Source organism: Pomacea canaliculata, linkage group LG7 (assembly GCF_003073045.1).
Source record: "Pomacea canaliculata isolate SZHN2017 linkage group LG7, ASM307304v1, whole genome shotgun sequence".
NCBI classification, from domain to species: domain Eukaryota; kingdom Metazoa; phylum Mollusca; class Gastropoda; order Architaenioglossa; family Ampullariidae; genus Pomacea; species Pomacea canaliculata.
In genome coordinates this window covers 11,715,992-11,738,258 of record NC_037596.1, presented here as the reverse complement: position 1 = coordinate 11,738,258, position 22,267 = coordinate 11,715,992, and the positions used below count along the sequence as shown (strand labels likewise).

Sequence of the window (22,267 nt, the reverse complement as noted above, 5' to 3'; positions counted from 1 at the left end):
TATTATGATGAACCTCTAGCTCATTCAAGTCTTTCGAGTACTAGGAGCTTGAGCCGAAATGTAATAAAAATGCTTCAAACTTGGATTGCTCCCTATCTTTTAGCTGAACCATTAATTAATCGTCCTCAAAAGAAAGCTCCTTGCACAATGTGGGTGCTAGCTATAAAGTTCTAAGTCAACAAGAGATCACTAACCACATGTTATGTTTGTTTACGAGTTATAATTTAATGTCCATTAAGAAATGAAGCAAAAGCTAGCTGTGAATTTAAGTTTGAGCAGAGTTGTGAAAAACTGTTGGTCTTCCTAATAGCAGTACATTCCAGTTACAATTACATATATAAAAAATACATCCACAGGAAGTGTCCAGCTATGTACCTGTTGGTGACTTGAAACCTGCTTCACATTTAGTTTGAAATGATTTGGTTACTTTAGTCTCATGTTGTTAAATGCTTGATCAATTCAATTTCTTTAAATGCAGAGGCCCTTGGTTTTGTGATGTTTCATGTAGTTTTCAGCAAAGACCTAGCATTGTACATTTACAATGGAAAATTATTTATAATGCCATAATTGTCATTACATTTTCTGAGTCTTGATTCTTGTGTCACATTGCAGGAACTGAGATGTTTCTTTCTTTTCGCAGCTTTGCTTATAAACTCAAGTATCAGAATTTTTAGATGCCATTTTGTAGTTTATTTGTTGTAGAACCATGAATCATCATTTATAATAACTTAGCATTGTAGCAATTCTCAAGTCTTGGTTTCAGAGTAAGAGTATTCAAAGATGGATGCCAGTAGCATGGGAAACCACAGATTCAAATGGAACATCACCATGCATAAATACTGAGTTCGTGAAAGTGATAGAAAGGGGATACAGAATCAGTCTACATACATATTTTGAAAGGTAAGTTTTTTTATTTATTTTAGTGGTTGTATCTTAATAGTAATTACAGATTTATATAGTGCACTTCCCCACTTGAAAGCAGAATGTAAGGAGTGATGTGCATGCAAGCATATAGTGTAAAATTTGTACAGTGTACCATGCTTGAAAAGCATCATGTGTTTACATTTGTTTTAACCCCAACTAAGCCCATTAAACAGAAGACAGCACAAGCCTTGAGAGGGAAAAAGAAATTTTTAAAACATTTTCACACCTCTTAAAATGAAGGAGTGCACAGTGGTACTGATGCTACAGTGCAAAAGATTACCAGTGTGTACCACTGGGGAGCTGTGAAAGATGGTGTTATGTCTTACCTATGTTGTTTTGATATTCATGGACAGATAGAAGCATAGCATTAACTAGTAACTTTTTTTTTACTTTTGTTTCTCTGAATGAAGTGCGTGGATCATAGCATTCTTTGCCACTCTCTCAAAAATTATCATCTCTACTAGTATTTATAGGTATATTACACTTACACATATTTAAAATTTAGTAATAGCTGACACTGCATTTTCTTAATATGAAGGTGTTATTGAAACGCAGCTGACATTTCAGATAAAAAGGTCTGCCAGAAACAATAAACTATAAAGACACAGGCTTTTGCAATTACACCAATCAGGGTCAAAGAACCAGTGGAGATAGATTTCAGGAGTGAGTACATGATAAAGAGGATGCGACATAGTACAGAACCTTGGGGGATTCTTGAGCATATACAGACAGGTGGAAACACACAGCCCTTCACTATAACTGACTGAGTCCTATCTGAGAGATATGACTGAAACCAGTTGAGTGGAGAGCCTGAGATGCCATAGAGAGTACTGAGTCTGTGAAAAAGATATGATACATGGACATCAGTTTGTTTATTGCTTATTACTCCTTGAGGAGCATAGGGCTGCAACAACAGCTCACCAGTGAACCTGGTTTTGGGCAGCCCACCTCAGTTGGGCCCATGTGGTTCTGATGTCCTTCACATCGCTCTCTAATATTCTTTTCCAAGTCTGCTTTTGTCTCCCAACTCTCCTTTTCCCCTGAGGGTTCCAGTGAGGTGCTTGCCTGGCAGTGGTGTCAGCTGTTTTGCGCAGGCTGTCGACATCAGTTAAACAAGTTTAAAAAGTGTAAGCCTGTACCATAAAAATGTCAAAATTTCAGTGATTCCACTTTCTATACTTGTCCAGTTTGATATAATATTTTAACCAATATGATATTGTCGAAAAGGATATTAATGAATGCATGATACTGCTTTTCAGAGCATAATTCACAAATGATAGGTGGTAAGATTGACAGTTTTTACAATGACACTCCATTTTCATGTATGGGTCTGCTATATCAGGTAGGCCCTTTTTATGTATTTTTTAATAGGTGATATTCTTATATTACTGTGTTACAGATAAAAACATCTACAAATTTATCAAGACAGTGCTTATCCTTGGGAAAACTGCACCAAGTTTGGCAGTGACAAGGCAAATGTACTGACTGAACCTGAGAAAGGTGTCCATTCTTTCATGCCGAAGAAGAACCTGCATCAGTGTAGCTGTACCTTTCACCTTTTATATATTGCAGTAGAAAAGGTAGCTGATAGTTTTTCCCATATCACAAGGTTGACATATTGACATATGTCATTGACATATTTTACTTTTTTAAGAGGAACAGTTAGAGGCAAGAAAGTCTTGCCACATTCACAACTATGGATAGACCTCAAACATCATCAGTATCAGAACCCTGTTGTCTACAGTAATTGACAAAAGTGATTAGATTGTGCTTAAAGGCCCATTCATTTCAATATAGCGAAGTGGTCAGAAAAGTTAGGTACTCACTTTCACACCTTTACAGTGTCATAAGCTCTTTACCTCTGGAAAATTAGCAAGCCTAGCATATTTTAAGAGGACTGTGTTGTGACTATTAAGCAAAATCTGGTTCTTGTTGCAGTAAATAATGAAGATGAAGGCCTAAGTGAAGCTGTAGCACTTGTGGGAAATTACCTTCTGAGAAAAGCAGAGCAGTATTTTCTTGATCCTTGTTCTTGGACACCATGTGTATCTGCTATGCAAAACATGAGCTTCAAAGGCAAGTAAGGAAAACACCAAAAGCTCTTCTGCAAACAAGGCAAGGAGTCACTCTGTACCTTCTCTTGCACTGAAGACTGCCTGACATCTAAGGACTTTGCTTTTGCATAAAATGTTCAGGTCACAAATTATTTCACACCTGCTGCTAAATTTCATGCTGAATATTTTGTACTAAGAAGAAAGCTGTGTGTGGACTAAAGTTTACGTGTTCTTATGAAATAGAAGTTTGCTTGTGGAGCTTCATTGTGAATATGTGTTCGCCGCTGTGGTATTCAGTTTTCTTAATTATGGAGTTTCATTGGATATCTCATCGATTACCATCCAGTTATCTTCACAGTGGAGTTTTTTTTTATTCTGGATATGTCTTCACCTGTGCAGCATTCAGTTGTCTTTAACGAGGAAGTTTTGTTTTCTTGGATATTCATTCACATGTGTAATATTTATTTTTCTTATTTTGGATGAATTCATTATTTACAACCATTTCTAGTCAATGGAATATGCGTCAAGACTGTATATCCTTCAGTTTTTGAAAAGGAGTAAAAAATCCTAGCATTTGTGCCACAGAAAATTGAGTGAAATGGTGTACTTGTCGCATGGAATAATTTAGCTGCAGTGTCACCTCCATGGTTCGTCTTTATTGCCATCAGGAAGAGATTGAAGGTAATGGCCAATTCTTTGTTCTTAATTTGAATTTTAAAATTTGTTATTACAATTTTTTTATATATAATATGGTATATCTCATAGGTTAATGAAACTGCTTCAGCCAGCTAATTAAAAATGACTCCCCGTCCTTTGAAATCAAGCCGTCATGTGTAACAAGTGGAGCTTAGAAAGTTCATGAAATTTTTATTTCAGATTTTTTTCAAGGATAATTAGTAATCGTTTCCTTTTGGACTAATGTTTGTTATTAAATAAATGTTTTAACCTATACAGGAAAACTGGAGACACAAAAATGCATCTGACACAATGGTAGGCCATTTTAAAATTCTAAAATTCTTTTGATATTTTCTATAAAAGGTTGAGGAATAGGACATGATTAGTTCCCTTTCACCTTCAGAGGACTAAAATAGTGACTGCATTAATTAGGTTATGTGACATATCAAGTAAAACATCAATGAAGAAGATGAAAATAACCAGCAAAATAAAAACAATAGTGAAATGTGAAGTTCATTTTAATAATAATAATGCATGTTTTTCCTTGCCAGGGAGCTCCATGCGCCTTTTTAAAAAAGTATTTTACTTTACTAATACAGTACCACAAATGCATAAATAAAAGAAGCATCAAACTTAAATTTCATTTGTGGCTAACTTCAGTTTTCAAATTATGCTAAGCCAGATGGTATGATGTCCTTTTCCTATTGATCAAAGAGGAGTAATAATAACTTGCCATAGTGTCAGTTGTGTGAATAGTAAGCACAGAAATTGACAACTTCAAAACTTTTCCGTACATTTTTTTAAAAAGTCTATTGCTTTGAAGTACTTCCCATTAATATTATTTATATGAGATTTTAATTATTAGTAGATCTGTGTTTCTTGCATTTATTTTTCGTGTCTATTTAAAATCAAATGCAGGTATTACCAAAGATTATTCCTTAACATCAGTACCTTTGTAAATACTCAAATATGTGTGTCCAGTTCTTGCTCGATTCCACAACATTTTTTCCCATGTTTTTTGTTTACATTTATACTTCCTGTGTATGTGTTGTAGTTTAAGGGAGGGCTTCTTACTAGTAAGCTTTAAGTATAACTTAAAAAAATCACATTGTGATCTTTTAAAGTAATAAAATATTGATAGAAAAATGTGCTCTTATTGTTTCTAATCATATTCTGATAAATGAAATTATATTACTAATAATTGTTTGATAGCTGCTGAAAAAAAAAAGGTTACTTTTGAAAATTTAAGTTGTTTGATATAGTTTGACACAAAATGAATATGTCGTGCTAGTTTAAAAAGAAATAGTGTACAATTTTTGGCATTAAGGTAATCAGAATTTGGGGAAAAATAAAAGCCTTTAACAACAGAGATACGAATGGTGTTACGGCCAAATTAAGTGAGATAAGCACTGAGTGTTGCTTATGATTGACTGAGGACATGAAACTTTCTATACAGTATTAATTAGACAAGAAAATCAACCAGGAAAAAAGATTGTAGACTGACAGAAGTTTTATTGAGTGCAGTTTATGTTTCTCTGTTATTATCAACTTGTTTTCCTCTAGTTAAACAAACTTAGGATAATGTAGGATTTTTTTCTAGTTTAAAATTTAGTTAATTATAAATTAATGCTTCGTCTAACAAACAATTTTCAACTAGAGCAGACATTTTCTCTGTTTCTCAAAAAATCTGTTGTGCAGCTGGTTCCCTCCCTTTGCTCAACTCTCACACATACACACAACCTTGTACAGTTTATACTGGTATTTAGGTGGGGTTTTCTTTTTTTTTTAATCAACATATTTTAGTGTACTGCAGAATATCTTTCTTTCAGTTTGAAATATATGTCAGTTTTGGAAAGAAGAAAAATGATGTTATCATGGACAGATCAGCCATATAAGATTACTAAGGATAATTAATTTTCAGATTGCTTACGAATCATAAAGAAACACACACCTGCAGTCAGCAAGCTGCTATTGTGTAGGTCATGAGTTGATGCAGTATGAATTTTATAACAGATTTCTTTTTGTATCTGTGTTCATAATATGCATGATTGGTTACAAATATAAATTTAACAGAAATGTAATATGAACAATAGTTTGTTTAAACCAGCTAGATGCCACACCACAAAAATGTACATACAGACAGTGCCATACAGCCAAACAACAATGTTCTTATTTCACATTCTTTCACTCAGAACATTTTGGGAAACTAGAATTTTAATCAAATTGTTCAATCATCACATGGTATATAAATGTATACCAAAGTTATCTATAGGCTTATTTACATTGGTTGGGGATCTAAGTTGGTATAGTTAATGAGAATAAATTTCTATATCTAACATATGCTGGTTTCATTAGAAGAAAATTTTCTGCTAAAGATAACAACTACACATAATATCTATATAATTTTTGTATATGCAGTTGTTTAACAATTTCTAGTTACTTTTTGCAGATTTAAAGTATTAATCTGAAATACAGTTGAGTAAATTTCATTTTAGTGAAATTAGAAATAGCTACAAATGTGTTAAGAAAAAACTGGTCAACAGCATAAAATAAAACCATAGGATGTTAGTTTGTCACCATGGGATAAGTTTGGGTCTATTGAGCCGCATCCAGTACAATTTTTTTTTTTGAAATCTCTACTTTTTTTCAAAAATTAGATGTATGAGTTTAAGGGTGTGTGCTTCAGTAACGGTTCTGAATGCTGCAATTGTATGTGGCTTTGATTTAAAAATGTGAACAGTTAAAAGGGTAACAACATGAACAGTTAACTTAAATATGGAGCTCATCAAAAAATTAATTGAAATCTTACAAATCTTCCAACAAGCCCCAGGGTTTACAGCTGGGGAAAAAATTCCTCCCTGCAACCCTCACTACCCTACTGACCTGAAGCTGACATCTCCCTAACCCCACACTATTCTAACTGTTCGCTGTTCCATTTACCCAAAAAACTAGCCATTTAAATATCTACCTTTATATGCCCCAGTTCTTTTGGGGGTAAATCTACTGTTCTTATTTTACAGGCAAATGTCACTCATTGACAATTCAAAGCGGCAACATTGTAATATGTTACGTTTATACATACTTTCATTAAGTACACTCACAGTAGTTAACTTTGGCAGAGTTTAAATGGGCAACCTAATAATTTACTTAAAAATGCAGTTAACTATGGTTGTATTTTCTTACTTTAGACCTCATTTTTATTAAATATATTGTCTTAGCAAACGGTATTGAAATGAATTCAGTATATTACATTGAAATACACTTTATTTGAAAAAAAATAGTAAAATAGTTTTATAACAGTCACAAGATTTTATATTAAAAATTATTTATCGCATGTGATAGCATATTATGGAAATAGACTAGAATAAACAAACTATTGACATGTGAAAATGATATGCCGCCTTGTGGGTAAAACCCTCTCCACTTTCCCCATCCCTTCTCTCCCTCTGATCAGGTGCCTGCTTTCTAGCTGCTTGTTTGAAAATTGATAAGGCTGCTGGGTTGCTCGTCAATACACAGCGTTGGTCTGCTTTATTATAGATTGATAGCAGGTTCATGGCTGACACACAGCTGTTGCCTACTTTATCAGAAAAATTCTGATAAAAGACCCTGGCTTTCTGAGAAATCAATCAGAACCACAGCTGCAACAAGCTAAATGGGCGGAGCTTCTAACTATGCAGTGGTTTGACTGGCAGCTGCCTGTCAACTATTAACATAATGTAAAAGTTCAGTAGAAGGGACAAGGTCATATATAAATAGAACACAAAAGCTGGTGTACTTGCAGTGTTGACCAGCGTTGGGTCATGACCGCAACCTGGAAAGAGAAACAACACTTGTGAGGCCAGGCACTGATAAAGATGCAGCTGTTGGCTAAACTCCGGTGTCATTTGACTTGTTTACTGTCTCCCAGACAACTCCTACTTTACACAAAGTATTTTAAGACTTTTTTTAAAGTGTATAGAGCCCAGATATTTTGCGCTTTTGTTGTGCTAATTGATGACTACCAAAGCCAACCGAATTGCAACAGAAAGGAAATGTGTGGATCACCTGTCTTTTACACCTGCAATTCAAGCTTCATCATTTGGTAGCAAGGAGGAAAGAGGGATGATGGGAGTGTGGATTGCCTGTTGTAGAGTATGAGCATACTTTACATGCACCTTATTATGATGACATGAAATTTCTCATATAGTGCCACTGACACTGAAAAGAAATAAAATCCAGTCTAGTAGCTCAAGTGTTTCTTTGACTAAACTCATAGGCAAGAGTTTAGACACACTTTCGTTTGGGGCCTGCAAAATAACCTAGATGTGAGGATCCAGCTTGCACAAGTATTCACATGACCCCTGAGTTCCTGGCATCACTAGTGTTCACAGTAGGGCGGATGTTGATTTGGCTTGCTACAGGACACCCACTATACTGCCGGATTTAGATAAACACCAGTCACTCTGTTCTATCAAGAACACCATGCTCACTACTTGAATTATAGAAACTGCTATATCTCTTACATCCATAACTGTTATAAGTGGAATACATGTAAAATTGGAACTAGTTGAGATTACAAGGTAAAATATGATAAGAGGGTTAGAAGAACAATAGAACATATATTAATGAGAAAATATGGCTCTCCTGTTGTCTTTCAGAAAATGTTCTTGTAGAGAGGACCTTGAACATAAGTATATGAGCAATGAAGTTTGGAAACTTTTTCTTATTAATAAATTGTCTCTCTATGTCAGTGCTGTCACAGAGTCTACAAAGCCTTTCATTTTGAATGATTCTGTTGGGATCTGTCTGTCTGTCTTATCTTTCTGAGAGTGTGGGTATGTGGGTTTGATAACTGATATCTTAATTACATCAGGACCCAAAACCTGATTGTCTATTCTCAAGCTTCAGTGAGGGTGTGTGCGTGTGTGCATTACCCCAAAATTCTTTTCCTTTCTGTCCATTCTCTGTTGGAGGTATACTTCTGTTTTATAATCCATCACTGAAGCAGAAATTTGAGAAAAATCACACTACGGTGCATTCAATCATCTTCCTGACAGTGAATTCATTATTTATTCATTTTTTCATGAAGATTGAATGTCTGATCTCTTTCCGCGTCCATTGAACATTATTAATTTAAATGTTGGAATGTTATTTTTTTATTTCTCTTTCTCACTTTCTCTTCCCTTTTTTGTGTTCAATCAGCTTTCTCTGTCTAGAATAGTAAATTTGTTTTCTCTGGAAGCACAAGGACTTTCTAACCAAACCAATAGATCTTTTTCATCTTCTTATCATCCCTTAAACGATACCAGAAGTATCTGACGTGACTAAATCACACTAGGTTTTGCAGCTAGATGGTAGCGAGCAGAGGCACCTGGGGACCCATCAAGCAGGTGATTAAGCTGTAGAGTCAGTTTTTCTCCTCGGGAGTCTCCTGAAGCATTTCATTTAAAACCTTGGACCTGAAGTAGATCATGTACTGGCAAAAATGTTTTACGATGGAGAAGGAAGGGTCAGTTGCTCTCCATCTCTCCCTTTATCACTTAGGACTTCAACCAAACATGGGTGTCACATGATTGTAAGCCTACGCAGTGGTTTAGATAGGAGATAGAAGTAGGAGACGCTTTCTTTTTTGGACTTACTTCCCGTAGATACAAGTCATAGAAAAACTATGCAAAGATGTCAAAAATAATTACCTGATAAAGAGAATTTTGTGCGTATCAACACAAATATGCATAGACACACAACTCATGTCAGAAAGAACTCAAAGCTTTAAGTGAAATTCACTTAAAGCACTTTCTAAGGCTTCTACAATCTATGCTGAAATTAAATTTTGACCCTCTTCAAAATTTGTATGATTGTATTGTTCAGCTCCATGAGGTCTTAAACAAAGACAATGGACTGCAGTTCATAGGTCGAGGTTGTGGACTTTTTTCACTTGTATGACCTTATCCCAGATTGTGACCAAATAACAAAGATCACATGATTATGTGGAGTAAAGGTTATGAGAAACAATAGAGCAGCGGTTCTCAACCTTTGACTTGTGACGCCTCCCTGACGAACAAAGAAAGGTACGTTTGCGCGCCCCCCTTAGCCAGCAGTGTAAGTTAATTTCACTAATACCGGTATAAGAAACTTTGCGCCCCCCTTGTTAGTACGTTGCGCCCACCAAGGGGGGTGCACCCCACCGTTTGAGAACCGCGGCACCAGAGTGTTGATCTTTCTGTTACCCACAGACTGTTCATTAGATGAAGAGGCTTCACCTGATTGTTCAGTCTTGTCTATCATAAACCATTGTGCACATGTTGGGGGGCAGGGGTTGAAGGCTTAGGGATGAACTTCCTAGTGGAGATGAATCCTATACAATTTGTGCTATTGTATGTTTCTTCACAATAGTAGAACTCAGTGTTATCGAGCATCTGAGATGTTGATGAAGTATTATTCATTTTATGAGGAAGAGTGGGAATATAAAACTATTCAGTTAGTGATATAATTATAACAAGTTAACTATCTTATTCAGTCTAGCTACAATTAGGTGAAATCAAGGTTCTGAAGAAAAAAAATGATGTGAATACCCTACAAAATTAAGATTTGCAAGTAAAAGTAAGTGATTAATGCATGCTTTTTATGTACATAGCCACAACCCATTTGTTTCTAGAACACAATATTGGTAAACCAAACAACATTCCTAATGATAAGCATTGCAAGTTCCTTTGGAAGTGTCATCTAATTTTTTTTAAATGTTTAGATTTGTAGGGGTTAGAATTCGTAACTCTGAATCAAGCTGAATTTTTGTAATGCTACAAATGTATCATATTTTTACTACTACTACTTTGATTCTAGAATTGCAGCTATAGCATTTCATACAAGGTAAGCCAAATTATTTTATCTCTTGTCCATCAGGAAGGCAAGCTGTTACTTGCACTAACGCCGCGGTTCCCAACCGGTGGTACACCTACCCCTAGGGGTACGGCAAGGGTTATGCAGCAACACAAATAAGCGACACAGCGACACAAATAAGCTCACACCATTATGAAAATAAGTACTTTTATGCACGAGGGGTTCCCGCGGACATACTTTCACCCTTTTGGGGTACAGTCGTGAAAAAGGTCGAGAATCTCGATCTGCTCTAACCGGTATCTTGTTAAATGAGACGTACACCCAAGTTAACTGTCAGCTGGTGACTCTCTAGTATACAGCTAGTCTCTAACAGGAAGCTTTTGCCTTGTCACTTAGCTTGCTTCATACGCATGAACCTGGTGTCAGCTTGCAGAGCAGTGAGCAGTATGTGTAGACTTACACAGGATTTTTAATTTTAAAAAATTGTGTAGGAACATATGCTGCTGCTTTCTCAGCACTGTCGATTGCATTGATTTTTGCTTTGTATAAACTCTGCCTATACGAAATACTGATTGTTGTGGTACAAAGTTACTTTCTTGTCCATATTGTCGAGGAAATAGCGCAAATACCGAGAACTCTCAATACTTCCGACAATTGCGTAGAGGCTGTTGGTCCGTGTGTCTGAGTCACGCCCCTTAATATTAAATTATTTACCACATGATACTCATCGTGCCGGATCTCAATGCTGCAGATCAGGGTTCAGCTCTGTCTCGGACACGTTGTTCTTTTTCTGTATGTGACATCTGTTTACAAGGCTGGGTGCCTTGCCGTGATATAGCTATAGTTGATGGTTGCGCGTAAAACACACAAATCCCCTTACCCTCCTCCCCTTCCTGTGGCATCCATAGTAAGGTTTTACTAGAATGGAACAAAGCTTATTCAACACCATCACACAGATCGTCACTCGTTCTCGAAAATGAAACTTGACACCTGAGGGGGGAAATTGGGGGGAGGTTGGAATTCAAGCAAAAAAATACTGTCATGCATAATGTTTGAGGAACAAAAAACGTGATCAATTTGTGTCTCGCTACCGGTGGAAATTAATACATGTATATCCTTGAAATTAATATGAAGGGACACGCACACTGCTTTGCAGCTGTCGGTCTGTACCTGTGGTTGGGAGGATCACACGGATAGACGCGGCAGCTGTCAGGGCCGCCACTTGTCTATTGTCAGCGATAGTCAGCTGGTCCTGATCAGTCTAATCTTTGACTGTAGTAAGTCAGTTCTTTCTCTCACTTCGGCGTCGACTACCCTCCGACAAATAACCCCAATCTCACATGTATAACTAAATCATTGTGTCGAGCACTGAGTAAAATTGAAATTATTATATCAGCTATAATATCACACAATACTAAAAGAGAAAATAAGAAAAGCAATGTACAATCACTATTTTTTTAAATGAGCTGTTGGAGGTTTTTTTTTTAAATTTTTAAATAATTATTCGGAACTGCTGAAGGATAGAAAAACCCAAGCACAAGGCACAGTTGCTACGAACACCAGAAACTTCGACATCATTGCAAAGACAGGACGTCCTGACACAAGTCTCTACAATGGTCAGGGTCGTCGCTCGGGTCATCATTATCATTTTTACATCTGGATTTTTTTCATTTTGTGGTGGTTTTTTTTTTCTTGTATTACCCTCAATGTTAAATGAGAATTTAATGCTACTGGTTCTAAAATTCCCAGATACCATTGGAAATTCCTTTCTCTCACATCATGAGTAGGAGTGTTTTGTATGCTGACTGTTATAACCACCCGGATCTTACTCTTTATCACTGAAGTATCCTCTCATCAGAAGATAACAGTCGTAAAGGAGACGCGATGGCAGGCAGCCGACATTAAATCACTGCAGTGGGGTCGGTATACGCCTACGTTAAGTCCACTACTTCACGTGAATCATCGACTTTTCTTTTTGCCACGTCGTCGACCGCCTTCAACGTATCCTTGAAGGACCGACATCACGGAGACACACCTGCATGCATCTGTCGCTTGTCGGTAATCATAATGCGGTGAAAGTCTAGGTCATGCTTCTATCGCCCGATATAGAAAAACAGGAAAAAGCAGAAATTCCAGTCCCCACCTTAATACTTAATCACTACAGTTTCTCCAGAATTCATTTAGTCATAACACGAAGGAAGTGAGCTAGTCAGCGAAATAAAGAAACTCTGTGCGTGGGGGATATTTTTTCTAGCCTTCAGTGGAATTCTGGTGAGTGTAGGGCTGAATGATCTCGTACTCATTCACACTCACGCGCACATACGTGATCATTACTCACAAGTGAAGTATCCCACTCAGTATATGAAGAAAATCAATCTTTTAAAATGTATTTAAAAATATTGGTCACGATCGGGATCTTTAAGGCTAACATAGCCAAAAATCATCACAATGCTAATTTTTATGGTAATAACAAAGACTGAGAAAAAGACTCGTCTATATGGCTAAACGGAATCTAGAAAGTAATAGGCATCTAAATATCTAGTACAAGTATATAATAATTTTTTCAAATGTGATTTATATCCCGCATGATCACACTCATGAAAGAGGTCGCTGTCAGTGCTTAAGACAAGAAGAAGACGTGGACAGAATGCGACAGACGGAAGGATAAACAACCCTACAGACGCATAATAAAAGACAAACATCGTCTGCAAACAAAATGAAGGACAGCACAGACATGAATGCGAGATTGGATTGGTAGATAGTGCAGACAACAAAGGAGAGGAACTTCAAAGGTCCTGTTCCATAGGGACATTGTAAAGTGGGAAGGGCTCTATCTTTTTTTTCAATATGGTTGACAGCTTTGAGTGATAAGAGAGAGAGAGTCTGGTGTGTGTGTGGTGACAATATGAAAAGGGGTCTCTAGGAATATCACTTATGCATAAGACCCAAGCCCTTACCGGTAAACATATTTTTTTTCGAAGACAGTTCCTGCTGAGAATCTAGTCAAGGTCTTAACTTCAAAAACATCATTTGAATAGATGAATCAGAACGTGTTAATCACACGTATCATCTTGTGGAAGTATCAGCAGCATCTTGAGTGTCGATGCGAAGAATACAACGCTTCTCATTACACCAGACAAATTTAAACTTCATCTAATCATTAATTAAACATCTAATCCATTAGACAATATTTGTAAATGTCATAGCAATCTCCTCTATTTTTAAAGCTTAATCAAGGTCACATTACAGCAAAATTATGTAGACTGTGCGTCAGAACATCTAGTCTAGTAAAACACATGCATTCTATTCATTGTCCGGTGTGAGAACAGTCCCTTTAATCAGCTTGTACTCTAAGAAACATATTTTGCTCTCATTTGCAGTAACTTTGGGAAATGTATTACAATATTATGATTAGGTTGTACTCAGTAAGAAAGCAATGAGCTTAAAATCTTGAAAGTGAGTTTCCTTTTTATTTTGTATTTCTTTATGTGTTAAATAGTGTGAAAAATACAAGACAACATATCATCTTGTAATTTTTGTCCATGTACCAGACTTGAAGTAGGCTGTTACTTCAATAAGGATTTTTACAATGTATCGTTCTTTTATTCTATTTTTAGATGAAGTGTTTTCTCAGTTTTACGTGGGATAAAAGTAAGGGCGGGCCACCCTTCACTTGTCAAGACTGAGAAATGTCAACTAACAAAGAGTGCATTCTATTTACCTATCCGAACATACGACACAAGCCATCATACTCTCTTACCAAATAACGAACAGAAGTCTTTTGAGCAAATCTATTTCTCTGTGTTTGAGTGTGTGTATTTTCTGTATTTCATGTCAAGCGAGACACAAGACATTGAAGAGTTTTTTTTATCTTACGAAACCGAAATTTCTCTGAAGCAGCCGCAGGTGAGGTAGAGTAGGACACCTGCTCCATTATTTATTCAGCTCGAAGTGACAAGATAAGTGTGAGGTGAGCGGTACAAGGGGCTGCTGCCTGCTATGAGATGTCGAGAGAGAAAACATGCTTAGCAAGAAATAGGGGATTCCTGTGTGCCGTTCCCTACTGACATTTTACCTATAGAATTAGGATATGACTTGTCAACATCATCATTTTCCTGTAGCACCCCAGAGCGAAAATACGCCTCGTGAACACTCGAAAACAGGAAGTGCAACAATGGCCTACTGGGTTTTTTTCAAAGGGATGAATAATTTTAGGGAAAATACTTTTTATTTACTTTCCTTTACTTGTAGGTTTACCACCACAGTACATGTATGACAAGAAAGTATCATCTGATAGCTGAATTTTTGAAGTCACCCTCTAACCTTTGGGGAAGTGGAGGACGAAAGGGGGGCGGGGCGGGAGCTGGAGTATGAGGGGTCGGGTAAGAGGCGACGCTGGTGGACAGGTAAAGGGTTGTTTGGGGCGGACCCCTGGGATGGATTGGACCACATCCCAGCCTCACCTTTCTGAAGATGTTCCGCACTTATGCATAGGAAAAACTGCAGCTGAGTTCAAGGACAACAGCACTGATTTTATTTTACTAAGCAAGTTTTGTTTTTGTTATGAATGTTCTATGCTCAGTATTATTTCACTTACGAACTTCGAACCAGAAGGAGCTTTGCTAATGTCACGATCTCATTCTCAGTTATTAAGAGCATTTAAACGTTTAAGAAACAGAGTCAGTTCAATTTAAATAATTTTTTGGGGTCAAATTTCAGATCAAATAATTCAATTAACCTGTTTTCTCGTTCTGGGTGTGTATAGAGGTGACACTACTAGGGATGGAGATTTGACGCCCAATAGTTTAAAACTTACTGTTGTACTCATGGTCTTGAATAACTTTCTTATTTAGTTATCAAATTATTCATGGTTCAATTGGTGTATTACTGTTATTTATTTAGCTGTCAACTTAAAATATTAAAAAAAATTTTTTTTATGTAAAAGTGCATCCATTTGGAAACATTTTGAATGGATAGCTTATGATTAAGCTCTACTAACAAAATATTTGAAATTAGTTATAAAGGGCGTATGCATATTAGGCCTAATATATACTTCTCTAATTCTCTAGTTTTCAACAAGCTCTTATGTCGTCCGCATCAGGCAGGACACCACAGCTTTCTTTTCGTAATTAGGTGCATGAAGAATATGCATAGACAACTACAAAGTTCATTTTTGCCGGCTCACACATCGCCAGTGTCACTGTGTTGGGGACGGGTACACACAGGTCACTGTCAACACACTTCTTGAAACTCCCTTCAATAATCGTTCCTGAAACTTCCTTAGCTGGGTCCACTGGGGTTGACGAGGTCAATGCTCCAGGCTGTCGTCGAACGTATTCTTGTCCCAGAGGAACGGGTGTCGACTACACTTTCAAAACTTCCGAACAGTAGGTGCTGGCTAGGCAGACACACATGACTTCTGATGACACAGTTCCGAGTCCCCGAAACGCAGGTGCTGACTGGGCAGGTACCCCTGCTGGTGACGATCCTACTCCCAAAGTCTTGCCTTTCGTTACTTCCTTCCTCCTGGGTAATTCCTCCTTCTTCTCCTAGGCAATTCCTCTTTCAGGTAATTTCTCCTCCTAGGTAATTCCTGCAATGCTTATTTATCTAATGAATATTCGTATTGACTTTATTACGATTACAACAGCAACCACCAAATAAAAAGAAAAACTCTATTATCATCACTTCCAACCAAATATTACATGATTTCACACCATTCTTTCACGGATAGGGAGATAGCCAAAGCAAGAACCCCCCCCCCCCCAACTTATCCCATGCCTTGACTAGGCAAGAAATTAATCTGATTCCCAATTCTCTTCTACTCAAAATTTGATGCAGTCTGCTTGGAAGACTGGCGGGGAATTACCAAAATCGTTATTTTCCCCATACACCTGGGGCTGAGTGAACCATTCGCTCACTCATGTACGCTTTTCTTACAACATCCTTACTTCCACGCATTCCATCTCATGCACGGGTAAGGGTGATAATCCCTGTCTACCAACAAACAGAGGCGACAACTCCCCCGTTCCTAACACACTGAGGCACGAATGTCGTCCTCCTGTCGAAATTGGCAACGTGTTCAAAATATTTCGTTCATAGATACATTTGTTTCAGAAGTTCTGCGATTGTGACTATAGATGATTTTATGTCACCAAGAAATATATTTAACATGCTTGGTAAATAGATACGCAACATATTAGGGGGAAGTGTGCGATTGTGATCACAGCTTTTTTGTGTTTGACTAAATCAATCTCATAAATATACTTGTAAAAATAACTAGATTCTCACATTGGAAATACCTTCTTACATATACTGAGGTAGATTTTGGTGATATTTGGCATTTTTTACATTGTGCGATAAACCGGCGGATATTCAGAAAGCTGTACTTGTGTATTACAGCTGTGCAATTATAGAATATATGTTTATAATTAAAAAGTTCTTTGACGAGACACTATAGTAATATTTTTTTCTATTTTTCCTAATGCACAATTTTCTATTTGTAGTGGTGAGCTGCACCAAATTAATAAAAATACAGAAAGTACATTAATAATAATCATCATCATAAATATTTCGTAAACACGCATCTTCAGATGGAGGAGTTCATGGCATTGACAAAAGGTCGACACACATGCTACACATTCAGGCATGTATGCACAGGTACAAATAAACTATAGTACACTTTGACAATTTTTGCAAGTCAAAGCTTCTTCATTTGATCATATTTTGAAAATCGAGGTAGACATCAATGGCGATGATCATTTTGGTAAAAGTCGACATCGCAGGAATAAAAACAGCCGACAGGAAGTGGTCTACTGGCCATCTGGGGTTAAGGTCACATGAATACATAATTCTCCGGAATCGTCAATTGAAATGTTTTAAGCAACATCTGGACTGGGGATTACAACTTTACAGCGATTTGTATTGCTAGTGTCTCTAAGAATATCCGCTGTTCCTCCATCAGCCAGGCAGAATTCTCGTGATGAGAAAATGAGTAATAGAAAGGGAGGGGAGAATAGAAAGCGCCTTGCTGTCATTGTTCTGGTCTAGTTGTTAAAAGTTGTGGTAGCTGCAGTTTAAGACCTAAAAGCAAAAGTAGACTAGAGGAAGGTTTCTGAAGATTTGTCTGCATCAGTGTGCGATCGACATGTCGCCACCGTTACGCGTTCTTCAATTTCCAGGATGCGGCGTGCCTCCCATGGACACAATAATGTTACCTTAGATCAGGGATGCACAACCTACGGCCCGCGACGCGGTGCCATCCGGCCCGCTAAACTTCTGCCCACAGTGCAAGAAATCGGCATGTTAGTAATAAAAGAGGAGGCCTTAAAAAAACGAAAAAAAAAAGGAGGAAGAGTATTTATCCGCACGTAGGGGCGTTTCCGAATCTTTTTTCGCATGAGGACAACATTTCGATTCAGTGCTCCGACTTGGTGTCTCTATCGATGAGGCCGACATTCACGAAGTTGGTTTTCGGGAAAACAACTTCAAATTATTCCCACTAATTACTACATAATTAATTGTAAGTACAACTTGTTTTCATAAAAAAATGGTATCTGCTCTATTTTTTTTTTTTTCCTTTTTGTATTTTTGCCGGTGAAGTGGCCCGCGACACGGCTGTTCGAAATGGATATGGCCCGCAGGCCGAAAAAGGTTGGGCATCACTGACTTAGATAATACTTTACTTATCTTATCCCAGAGTGCAATTATTGGAGTCAAGATAAACGTAGCTGGTGGACAGAAGACGGGGTATGATGGGAAGCTGAAAGTCAGGATTACCACCTGACTTTCATTTACAAGCTAGGTACAAGATTGGACATATCTGGTTAGAATTGTTTGAATGAGTGCCGAAGATTCCGAGGACACGACATACCCAGAGGTATGGCTTCATCGCACTAGCAGCAGTTGATTCCTGGGCCTGAGAGAGTGTTGGTCACCTCAGTGTGCTGTTTTCGCTCTATAAAGTGGTTACGACGTAGAGGAGACTTGTGAGATATGTGGTGACGCAGGTAAACGTGTTGCAATGCACATGGAACTTTAACGGATATAACTTGTCAAAGGACATCAGAGGGACCTCCGCGTCGACACAGGCATCCATGCTTAAAGTGGTAAGCTAGTGCGGATTATCTCTTATTGCATGATCATTTTTTTCCTTTTATTGCTATCATCAGGCACAGGATTCCAGCGACCGTGTTTTACCTCTGAACCTTCCACCCTCCTTGCGGGCGACTGCACCATAGGTGGCCATTAGCGAGGAAAGGGGACGCGCGTGCACGCCGACAAACACATTGTGGTGAAGTGAGATTTTCTGGATTATTTTTTTTTTCGATTTTTTGGGGAAAAGAAAAAAAAAGGAAAAAAGATTTAAAAAAATAAAAATCCCCCCCGGGAAAGGGTTTTTTGGCCAATGTTTTTTTTCAAAGTGGCCTAGATCGCCGAAGAGTGTGGTAAATGATTTTTCACTGTTCTGTGACGAAATTCTTGTATCTTACGGATTACAACTGTCAATTTTGTGTGCCTAGCACTAAGCAAGTGTGAGCATTGGTTCTTAGCCGAGGCAGCAACTAAGGAAATATCACGGGAAGGCAGCCAGACCTGTAAACGGACTGGACATGCAGAGAAAGAACAGCGTGCCCGAGACAAGAGCTGAATGCAGAGCAACCAACCGTCAGGTGGTAATCGTTCCTCCACCGGGCCGCCCCACGACAGCAATCAATAGTTTTTTAGATATTGCATTTGGTAAAAAAAAAGGCTTTATGAAGTATCGCAATATTATACACATTTATCTGGTCACAGCCAGTCGTGTCATAAATTATTTCCTCATTATGGCCTAAGGCTTGTCCTAGATGAGTCATCGATGACTAGACTGCGTGCACACGCACCGCGTTGTCAGAGGCTTACGCCCCCTTGCCTAGAGACATTCAATGACGATATCACAGAACACGTGAGCACATGACTAGGGGCCCTGATTTGAAATTACTATGTCCGCTTGTATGTCATCGACGATCTCGAGGATGTCGTTACATTGAAATTTTAATAGTTGATAGAGGGCTACGTCATCCTATGAATCAATGGGATTAGTCTGCGAAATCTTCTGTTTCTGCGAAGATTTCATTCCACGTCATATAGCAACAAATATGCCGCAGCGTTCTTTAGTGAGCCTCACTAGGAGGCCGTCTCTACATTTACGGGTGGAACCACCCGTGAGCAAAGTGCAATTTGACACGCGACTCGACCTTTGCCGCACATAAGGTGGGCGAACCTTGGCCTCTATAGCGGCCCCGGTGGCGCAACGGTTAGCGCCTGTCACCAATACAGTGAAGGTTGGCTGCCCAGAGTTCATTTCTCGTCTCGGGCACGCTGTTCTTTCTCTGCACGTGGCATCTGTTTACAGGGCTTGGCTGCTTGCCGTAATATAAAGCCTCAGCTGCTGCAAGGCCGCGTAAAACACGCAATGGTGCCCCCCCCCCCCACCTTTGGGCACTCTAAGTGCCCATGCGGCGCCATGTAATGGCGGCCCCAGATATCCATCTCTGGCGTTGACAATGCGTCCCTGCTTAATGCACTGAATGTTTTGTATGGTCATTATTGTTCACTTAGCGTTCCCAGAAAAGAAACGCTTAGTGCTAGGGCGTTGAATTTCTGAAAACCGATCGAACCAGGACGAAGGCTGTCGTGCGTCCTGTTTTCAATGGTTGTCGTGTTCTTGTGCCAAGGTCTGCATGCACATGTACCGCGCTGGCAGAGGCTTACACCCTCCTTCAATGAAGAGATCGCAGAGAGCAAACAGAAAACTTAGAGCTCCTTGATCATGCTCTCATCCATTTGACTTGCTTCTACATGTCAACCAACTCACCCACCTTCAACTCTCCCATTAGTCACTTACTCATACACTGTCAAGAAAAAACCTGCACGTAAACAGATTTGTTTTTGTCTCCTTTTCAAAGATAATTATGACAGGGCTTCTGCTAAGGCTAAATTCTTTGGGGTGCCAGGGACCCCTTCTTCAGATTTTTAAGGGGTCCCTGTTCTTCGCCCAACCTTTGGAGGGGACCCCATTGACAAAAATTGAAGGGGTCCTCCGAACTTTTAATGCGTACTGTACGCAATTTTTTGTGTAAGCAGAAGCCCTGAATGACATGTAGAAACCTGTTTTGGTTGATCAGTCGTCATGGATAATATATCTACAGACTGGTATGGGAGTGACCAGACAACAAGTCAGAGGTGGAAGGATATGAGTGTAGCTGATGTCAGTGTACAACATCATTCAGTGCAACAAAAACATTTTTTTAGATTTTTTAGTGTTTAGAGAACAAAGACATTAACAGAGACTGCAGGTGACGTTCAAAAATCAATAGAATGGTTGCGGGATAAAAGATAAATAAGTAAATAGATCCCTGCGTGCAAAGTAAACATGTAGAATCATGCGTCATCCACTGGGCCTTTCTTCATAACATAGGGTGGCTGATATCAGCCTTAAAGTCGACCAGTAATATAAATAATAATTTGATCATAGGGAGATGGGCTAACGTCACCAGCTCCATGACTGGTAGGGGAGTGAACGAATATAGTGCCAGACCACTAAACTCTACTCAGAAGGGGAAAAAGGAACATGAGAGAACTGTAGTTTGAAGTGCAGTGTACCACCATCATTCAGTGCGAACAAAAAACATTAGCAAAATAAAAAAACATCGGGTTGAAAGAATACTTGTGTGGCTGCTGTTCTGATTAAATGTTCTTTGAATTCGCTGTGGGTTTTAACTCCTAACAAAGCTTCTTCTCTTGTTTCGCTGTATAAATTACATTTAAATTTCTTTCGGGAAATACTGGTCTAGTAAACACATCTGCCATCCGTGAGAAGCGTGACCTGCCTGGTAATCTTTCATGGAAATCTAAAAAAAAATTATCAGCCAAGTGTAAATGACATGTGAGAGCTGGCGGGCTTTTATTATCGAGAAAAAGTTCTGTGTCGCCATATGACCAATGAAAGAAGAGCGTGTTAGTTGTTGTTTTTTTTTTTGTTTTTTTTGTGCAGGGATGAAAAGCTGTTAAGGGAAACAGGAACACTCGCCAACGGCTTTGAAATAGTCCTGTTGAGAACCTGTGACGGCAAGATTAATGTAGCTGGTACAGAGTAAGTTTCCATTGGTTGCTTCTTTCGTCACTTGCATCTGTCGGAGAAACTGCGCATACTATGGCCCCTGTTACCACGTGTGAATGTTATTACATGGTATGTAAAATAAACTAGGAGAAAAAAACCTGACCTTGACTTCACGTTTTTTTAATTACCAAACAGGGATCAGACGACTTTTGTTCAGATTGCCAACTGCATTTATGGGGACTTGATTTGGTGGTCTGTTATTCAAGATAGCTTGCTCATATTTATAAATACATTCAACGTGTACACTAGGAAGGTAGTTGTACGATGTATGTCTCTGTGTGGATATTAGTATGTGGCAATAACGTGTGATTCACTCTTTCATTATGTTGCAGTCTTTTAGGTCCCTTTTATGGATCAACGGTCTGCTCTCATGCATACGCCCCTTAGCTGTGTCCTAATGCTTTTGTTGCTTGACATCTTAGTCCCTGCAGGACACACACAGTTGTCACTGGTTATGCGTTGACTATTATCGTTGGGTGAGCTTTCTCGCCTCGTTGCAGAAGAAATAATGTCCTAAGACTTCGGTCGACTGCTGTTAGGGGACGAAAGTTGGCGGCAATGATTCCGCACATGAATGCGGCGTCGATGAACGTGCACTGTGCACCTTGAACGGACGCCAGTAGACCTGGTATTC

The 22,267-nt window shown here is 38.5% G+C and overlaps 1 protein-coding gene across 6 annotated transcripts in view; it reads left to right on the top strand.

The window, feature by feature from the left end:
- The window catches only part of LOC112567849, a 57,481-nt gene extending 35,746 nt beyond the window's left edge, over window positions 1–21,735 (top strand). The window contains exons 2-6 of one of the 6 annotated variants that reach the window (XR_003099922.1): window positions 764–900; window positions 2,324–2,504; window positions 2,863–3,659; window positions 3,933–3,968; window positions 21,508–21,735. Coding sequence is in view for 1 of the 6 variants with exons in the window: in XM_025244698.1 (XP_025100483.1) it covers window positions 21,508–21,524 (17 nt within the window). In the remaining 5 variants the exon portion in view is untranslated. Of the gene's footprint in view, window positions 1–751; window positions 901–2,323; window positions 2,505–2,862; window positions 4,802–21,507 lie in introns of those variants that run through there. The other 5 variants (XR_003099918.1, XR_003099921.1, XR_003099920.1 and 2 more) reach the window with 5 other exon arrangements.
- The last annotated feature ends 532 nt before the right edge of the window (window positions 21,736–22,267 follow it).